General features: G+C 34.5%; 1 protein-coding gene across 1 annotated transcript; it reads left to right on the top strand.

The window, feature by feature from the left end:
• The first annotated feature begins 1616 nt into the window (after window positions 1–1616).
• On the top strand, window positions 1617–8302 carry LOC121977071 (protein decapping 5-like). The gene is made up of 8 exons (XM_042529583.1): window positions 1617–1908; window positions 3179–3279; window positions 5804–5875; window positions 5952–6881; window positions 7132–7194; window positions 7328–7516; window positions 7612–7722; window positions 7794–8302. The coding sequence occupies exons 1-8, from the start codon at window positions 1764–1766 to the stop codon at window positions 7938–7940; spliced, it is 1758 nt and encodes a 585-aa protein (XP_042385517.1). The 5' UTR covers window positions 1617–1763; the 3' UTR covers window positions 7941–8302.
• The last annotated feature ends 293 nt before the right edge of the window (window positions 8303–8595 follow it).

Here is an 8595-nt window from a genome sequence, read left to right as displayed (position 1 = left end):
GTTGTTTTATGTTAACTTATTACGAGTTTAAGTCGTTGCCACTTATAAAGGAACGTACGTATATTTTTGGAGGAATTTTTTTTTCCATCTTTGAGTCATTTGACGGTTGATTATAAGTTAGATCTTGTGATTTGTTACGATATTATGAAACTCATAAGGCCTTACATGACTATCCATTCCTCTGTCATCAATTAATATCACTTTTATTCAATAATAAATCTTTGTTTTTTTTGTTTTCTCAATAAAATGTCTCATATATTCTACTTCCCCAAGTAGTCCAGCACCTTTAGTTATCGCAAATAAAACTTAAACCTCTATTTAAATAGCCAAGGATGGATCTTTGCCTTAGAATAACTTTGTGTGCACCTCATGAGTTCTAAGTGCAAAATATTTGATCAGGCGAAAATTTTTGATCGGTTTAACTTGTTAAGCAAAATATAAAACCTTATAGAATTCCAACCAAACTCTGATATTATTGAAATTATATATAAATGATGGATTTGTTATAAATTCAATAAAAGAAATTTAATTTAGTTCATTTATTCATCGGAGCAAGTGACATTCCTCATCCCAAATAGTCCAATATCATTAGTTTTCCGATAAAATACAAACAGGCTAAGATTAATTTATATATATTTATTATAGCAAAAGTTGATTATGCTTATCCTATACATTCCTCATAGTCCATCTCTAAATTATGCAAACAAATATAAATCACTAGGTCACTTGTAATCAACTGTTAAATGACTATATTAGTTCATTTATTCATGATGAATCAAGTAACATTAAACTTAAGATGACTAATCTTATCCTACAAAATTTTTTTATAAGTTGTCAGAATAAATTAGAAAATACTTACGGTGAAAAAGCTAGAAGCTCAATATCTAATGATGGTAAAAAAGATACTAATAAATATAGTTCATTTATTCATGAACTTGTTCTTATAAATTGTTAAGCTTATTTAATTACTTTATGAAGTTTTTTTTTAAAAAAAATATTTTTAATATTTGGAGTTATAAATTTTTTAGATTATTCATTCATTTTGCCTTTAAAATTTAAAAATATATTTAATTTTTAAAATAAATATATATAAACTTGGGAGTTTTGGTGTAACAGTAAAGTTGTTATCATATGATCAAAAGTTACGGGTTCAAATACTGATTTTTTTTTTGTTTTTTAAACTTCATCAACAAATATGTATATAACTTAACTAATATTAATTGTATAGAGGTTTATTCCTTAATTAGTAAGATCATTATTTTATTTATTTTCTTCAAAACATAAAATTAATATTTCAAAAATGTTAATATAGTGCTGATATTTTAAATTGTAATTATAGCTTTAATTATCATTATCAACATATATTAAAGTTTGTCTTAAAATTTTATCGTAGATCTAAATTAAAAATAATTAAATTCATAAATGTATTTTTAAAAAGATAAAAAAATTATTTAGATTTTTTGTGTGTGTGCCTAATATGTAATTTCGATATAAATTTGTAATTTGTTAAAAAATGCTTTTAATATGTATATATATCAAAATCATATCTATATCTATATATAAAATATTTTCCTATTATTTTTTTGTCTAATAAGAAAGCTGCTTCTTAATTTGCCTATATAAACAACGCTAGAACATTTGGGCGAGAAACAGGAAGAGGAAAGCGGACGAGGGTTCGGTTTTGTGACCTCCTCCTTCTTCCAAATCCAATCTCCATCTCTCTCTCGCTTGCTCGCTCTCTCGAACTCTTTCCGGCGTCGGCGATGGCAGCGGAGGCCTCCAGATCGGGGGCGTCGGCGGACTCCTACATCGGGAGCCTCATAAGCTTGACCTCCAAGAGCGAGATCAGATACGAGGGCATCCTCTACAGCATCAACACCGAGGAATCCAGCATAGGCTTGCGCAACGGTATAGTTTGCTTTATGCCCAATTCCTCGCGTCTTCGCTTTTCTCCACTCCCCTTCGCGCCGTTCCTCGTCAAAGGGAACACTTTTTCGAGCTCTTTTGGCTGGATTTTGGGTTTCCTGTGTCCGAGGGATTGCCGCGTCACGAAATTTTATCTGGAGGAGGCTTCCAGTTTTCGTGATTTTATTATTTTATTTGGGATTTAGGTCATAGTTCTGGGTTTTAGTTTTCTCTGTATCCGTGACAATTTTCATGTGCAAGTGTGGTATCCGCGTAATACTTATGCACCTGTAAGCATGAAACTGCAGTTTGTTTGGGTTGTTCATTATTTCGTTCTGCTGATTTCTTGTTATGTTTCATAAAAAAATTGTATCTAGCAAATGATATTTTTGTTTGAACTAACAAGATATGAACCATGTGATGCCTCTTACTGGTCATAAACAGAGGCTCTAGAAATTCATATGAGAGTATCAGATGTTATGCATGGAATTTTTCCGTGACCTGAGCATTACACTATCCCAACAATTAACTGGATTGAAAATTTACCTTATTTTCACAAGGTGAAACAACTTCTCTTTGGTTCCATATCTATGCACATGGAGAGCGGTGATAACTTATGATTAGTTGGGTGAAAGGAACACTCCATATAAGTGCTTAGTTGTTTTGATTTGATGATTTCCTTTCCTTGTAAAAAGTGATGTAGTGTGCATAGTATAGTGAATTCATGGACGGGTTAGCATTAATTGAAGAGAATATATTGAGATGATTGCATGACAAGTGCACATCAGGATATGCAAGTACACCTTTTAGTTCCATTGACAAGTGTAGGAGTAATCCATTGGTTAATAAGTTGGAGAGATCACCCACATTAAAGTTACTACTAAATTTTGTGGTGAGGATATTTGGCTAATATATGTTATGACTTTTGAACTTAAATTACTAGATACTCAGTAACAGCAAACTTGTGAGCCCATCCTCTCACCGGTTCCCATTATCAAACTTTTGGGCTTCTTTATTGTTGTCAATGCTATAGGCCTTCCAGTTTCATGTTCCATTATATTCTGTTGTGTACTTAACAATGTTTTTGTTGCTCTTTTGAGGAAGATTTAGTTCTGTAAGATTGCTGAACTATGGTTTTGCACCCTCCTATTTGAACTAGAGGAAATTATTATTCCTTTGACTTTTCCCTGTAGTTACATGGTTTGCAGTGATGTTTAGTGCATGGACTACTTTGCAGTGTTTGTTCTCTTCAACTTTTTTTTTATGGTTGCAGTACGCTCTTTTGGAACTGAAGGCCGAAAGCAGGATGGGCCACAAATTCCTCCTAGTGACAAGATATATGAGTACATACTGTTTCGTGGAACTGACATCAAGGTAAATGAGTGATGAAATGGCACATTTTCCCCTTCCATTGTTATACTGAACCTTATGAATTTTAATACATGATAAAGGCAATTAATTCATGGAGAACATCTTGGATTTAATGTACTTTATATATCAAAAGCAATGTCTTTCCAGCACATAAGCTCAATTTTTTTTCACCAATTCAAATATTTCCCTTTTCACTTTTATCGGGATGATATTTAGGAAGAATCAGCCTCTTATGCTGTCCTTTGGTCTTCTTTTACATACATTGAATCCTAGGCAACTAAATATTCGAAGCAGAAGGTCTATTCCCTGAATATATTTAAAGTAATCAGCATTTTAGCATCTCTAAGAATGCATAAATTTACTTTGACCTTGCAAAAGGAAACTTCTAAGTTGTACTTTATTTTCTTAATGATACCATCAATTTTGCTCATTTGGTTTACATAGATAAAATTTGAATCTAGTTATAGTCTAGTTTAGTCTCATGGATTTAAGTGTCTGACACGAAGGTTTCTACAATGGGATTGTCAAGTGTTGAATCAGTGTCCAAGCATGAGTATGAAGGTGGTAAATGTAGAATTCAAGTATTAGAGTCAATGTTTACCCACCGAATAATAAAATATACATAGTGAGAATAAGGCAACAAACATTGTAAGGATTATTGTTAGGCAAAGTGAGTCAATGGGGAAGCCAATTCACACTCAAAAACATTGTTGACGAACAATTTTGAATTTCCTCAGTGTCAGACACACTGTCATGTAACAGGAGTTTAGAATTCAAAATTTTCCTTTGAATACTTTACATATCATGAGTCCTTACATACTACATGTTTGATACATAAGGTGTCATGATGTTTGTGTAAGAATTATCAGCTCTGTAAATTTAATCAGTATATAAATAAACTTGATTACTTTTGGTCTCTTTTGTTTTATTATTTATTATATTTGAACCTCCCACTCATTTTGGAATCAAGTACAAAGAATTTGAACCTAGTGGTAGGTCAGTTGATATTAAAGATGGTTTTTAATAGATCAAAAGTAAACAATAAAATAGAAGAAGCATTAGGCATATGTAATATGTAACAAGCAAACTCAACTATCTTACTACAGTTATTTTCATTCTTTATGGGTAAGATTAGTAGATAGCTAATAAGCAATACATTAAAAACTATCGAGATCAAAGTGTAGGGTCACTAGGAGAGATAGACTAAGATGAGATAAACTCTGTTCAGAAAGTCTAGTACTTCTCATAGTTGAAAAAATAAATCAGAGTTAAAGATACACAAAGAATACATATAAAATATTATTAACCAAAAGAGATCTAAATTACTTAGGCATTATTAATGGCATGTCTTATGTGGTAATCAATGACTAAGCGGTGCAATAAAACCCATATGCCTACCCCCTAAAGATATAATCATGTAATGAAGCTCAATGGCCCCTAGTTTGTTAGAATTGCTTATTCGTGGTTTCCATGACAGTCCCATTCAATGTATATTTATACAAAAAAGAATTATAAGAATCATGAAAGGGTCACTCCATCCTTAAATGGAACCACTATATTTTCGTTGAAAGGGTCACTCCGCCTTCATGGCTAGATTGCATATAAAATGTTAGATCATGCATAATAACACTCTCTCTTTCTATCCAGATATTATTTTTTGAAATGGAACCGCTATCGTTATCTTGACTTCAAGTTTTTACACACAATGCTTTCTATAGGATTGTGCTTATTTTGGCATGATATGTTTTCTCTGTTGCTATGTTTTTGTTTTTCTTCTTTTTGCTTAATTTTGGATAACTTTGGATTCTTAAATTGTTTTTAGCCAGACATTTTTTATTGTCAAACATTTTGTGGTGCCAGTGTTTTCTGCAAGTATTACATGTATTCATGAAAATATTCTTTTGCAAGAACCATGTTATAATTTTGTTTTTTGACATAATGCTTTGCTTATTATTTGTTGTTGTCAATTATCAGATTACTAGAATCACGCTAAATAGAATATGTGAGGACAAGGAGGGAAACACTCACAAAGTCAATTCCCCTCCTTTTTCTCATGTCTTCCATCTTAGTAATCAGACATTGAAGTACTTAGTGAACTCTTATGATGTGAAGTTTGCGTGCAATAAGTTTTTTTGAGACCATACAGCAGCAAGAGTTTTTTTTTGTAACTTTAATTCTTTTTTTTGTTTTTTCAATGTAATAATCAACTTAAGCTAAATGCAAATGTTAATCAACATAAGCTAAATGCAAATATTGTTAACTGTCAATCTACCTTTTTCTGCAGCTGTTTGATTTCTTCTGCTACCTGACGATTCCTTAACCTTATTTGAATGTGCTGGTTTGCTTTGTTCTCTAGATCTCTAGAATCACAAATAAGCACTTTTTCCTTTTTATTTGTTCACTGATGCAGTTAATCTAAAATGGTTAGACTTTTAACATTTCGATATTAACATCTTATGCATGCTCTACCTCATGTATTCTTAATGGTCAAATGCTTGATGCTCGTTTTAAATTTTTGCTGCTGCAGGACTTGCAAGTTAAGTCTTCTCCACCACCCGCTCAGTCAACTAACATAAACAATGATCCTGCTATAATTCAGGTAGGAAGATGATTTGCATATTCATAATTGTCGTCTTTAAAGACCTCACTGATGGATATCTTAAAATTATTAACAGTCACATTATCCTCATCCTGCCTCTACCTCTACAAGTGTGCCTACTGTTGGCAGTGGAGGTGCAGCAGATGTTACTTCCCATTCGGCTCAGTTGGGACTTCCGGGCCCAACATATCAGGGCAGTTTACCCCCTTATCAGCCAGTTGGTGGCTTAGGGACTTGGGGTTCTTCACCCACCCCTCCGACTGCAAATGGCTCTGGGCTCGGAATGCCGCCAATGTATTGGCAAGGATATTATCCATCTAGTGGGCTACCACAGCTTCCACAAACGGCATTGCTCCGACCACCACCAGGATTGCCTTTTCCTCATTCCATGCAGCATCCTTTTCAATATCCTGGAATAAATCCCTCTTTACCATCTGGAGCTCAGAGTTTGCCTGAGCTTCCTCCTCTGTTTCCACAAACCAATTTGAACTCAGTTCTGACATCTAGTACATTGCCGTTGACATTGGATCCATCATCAGCAAGCTCGTTATCACCAGAAACATCATCCACTCTTCTGCAAACTAAAACTCCTGTTGCAACTATGGCTGTATCAACTCTTGGCATTAGTTTTCCTCTAGCCTCACCTTCGATTACTAATTTTGAGAAAGTTATACCTCCGACTACATCTGTTTTTACTGCCAACCCTATCGTTGGACATGGTTCTGCGATGCCATATTTATCTGTTTCACAGTCTGAATCTCCTGCTGCTGTTTCATCAAGTTCTAGTAAAGTTGAAAAACCAGTAGCCTTAGTGACTCCTGATAAGCTGTTGCCACCTAGCACCTCCATGCTTCCTTCTTCTCAGCCATCGCAAACAAGCAATAAAGATTTTGATGCTAGAATCGTTGACGAGAAAACTAAACCATTACTTCCTGAACCAACACTTGGTGCACCAACAGAAACCAAGGAGCCAATACTGCCACTGCCAAAATCCAACGTGCAAAAGGTATGCTAGTGTTTTGGTATTTAGTTACACAGATTTAATGTATAGTGGATTGTTTCGCTGATCCAGCTATCATTCTTGATTTGTAAAAATTATGAGAATCTATATTCAACTGTGTATGCTTTTCCAATTTTGTTTGTGGAACTCACACAGTCAGACTAACTTTTGCATTTTCTTTTCTTGATAGCTTTAATTTCAAATTTTTCTTCACTATCATTTTAGTCGATTTTAATCCATCTTTTATTACATTCAGCCAAATGGGGCTACCTCACACAATTTCTACAATAGGGGGCGTGGAAGAGGGAGAGGAAATGAGGTACTGAAGTAATTCACTTTGAGTTATAATTTATCAATATCCAAAAAATGTTCAAGTACGTTGCCTTATAAAGTTTTTGATTTCATGCTCTTATAACCACTTGTGGGTGATTCGAGTTTGTTGTGGCGTGCAGCCACGCCATGTGACTAAGTTTACTGAAGACTTTGATTTTATGGCAATGAATGAAAAATTCAACAAAGATGAAGTTTGGGGCCACCTTGGAAAAAATAAAGCCCATTTGAAGGATAATGATGGAATGTTTCAAGAAGATGAAACTTACGATACTCTGGAAGAAGAAGATACTCTAAAGCTCGCATCCAAGGTGTGTATTTTCAACAGAAATTCTTTGGTTTGGCTTGCTAAGAATATATTTGTCACTTCTCTCGTCAACTTTTGTCTATTCCTTTCTTTTTGAAGCCTATGTATGTCAAGGACGATTTCTTCGATACACTTTCTTCCAACACTCTTGATCGAGGAACTCACGGTGGGAGGACAAGATTTTCAGAGCAGTTGAAAATAGACACAGAGGTAAACTAGTAGTCTCTTCTGAGATCTTGTTGCCTTCATGTTTGACTTCTGTATTTATTTCCGCACTGCAGACTTTTGGGGATTTTGCAAGACATCGTCCGAGTAGAGGTGGTGGGCGTGGCTTCCGTGGTGGAGGACGTCGAGGATCCTACTATGGAGGTGGCTATGGCTACAACAACAGGGGCCGGGGTTATGGTTACTCACATCGCACTTCCTAGGGAAGGAACTCCCTCTAGCTTTAATGTTTATGCAAGAACACTCATTTCACCTTTAATCAGAATGTAATAGACTGATCACTATAGGGTTATGCCTAGAACATCTTCGGAGTCTGTGTTTCATTTGATCTGACTGTCGCTCGGAGAATAAGCATATGCAACCTCAACCTTAAAATACTAGGAAAACTTCTCAATGGTCCATCGTTATATGTTTCTGCATAGTTTAGCTTCATGTTCCTTGAATGCAAAGCCGATCAATACGTATCATGGTTCTTGGGAACCAATCTCATGTAAAACATTAAAAGGAATGGCTTCTCCCCAATCATGCGACTTGCTTAATGGAATCCTATCAGGTTGTTTTGGTTTGTTTTATGTTATATTTAGTTAGAATTACTTTCTGTTACCCTTTTTGCTTGTAGATTCTGAGCTATGATGGTGATCGCTGGCTTTTGCTTCCTGAAGTGGATTTATAGTTTTGCTCTTAAATTTTCTTAAATTGAGTGAAACAGATGAGTGAAGGTGAAGGTGAAGGTGAATTTATAGAGTTCTTTATAAATTCTGCACTTTGGCATCTAATCTCGTAATACCTTTCGACTGTGATTTCATTCTAAAGATCTTCAATTTTGAATTCGTGAGGTTATATAGAGAAAGACAATAC

Source organism: Zingiber officinale, chromosome 4B, assembly GCF_018446385.1.
Source record: "Zingiber officinale cultivar Zhangliang chromosome 4B, Zo_v1.1, whole genome shotgun sequence".
Classification (NCBI taxonomy): Eukaryota; Viridiplantae; Streptophyta; class Magnoliopsida; order Zingiberales; family Zingiberaceae; genus Zingiber; species Zingiber officinale.
Note: the sequence above shows the minus strand (reverse complement) of the source record. Positions and strands in the feature narration are given on the sequence as shown.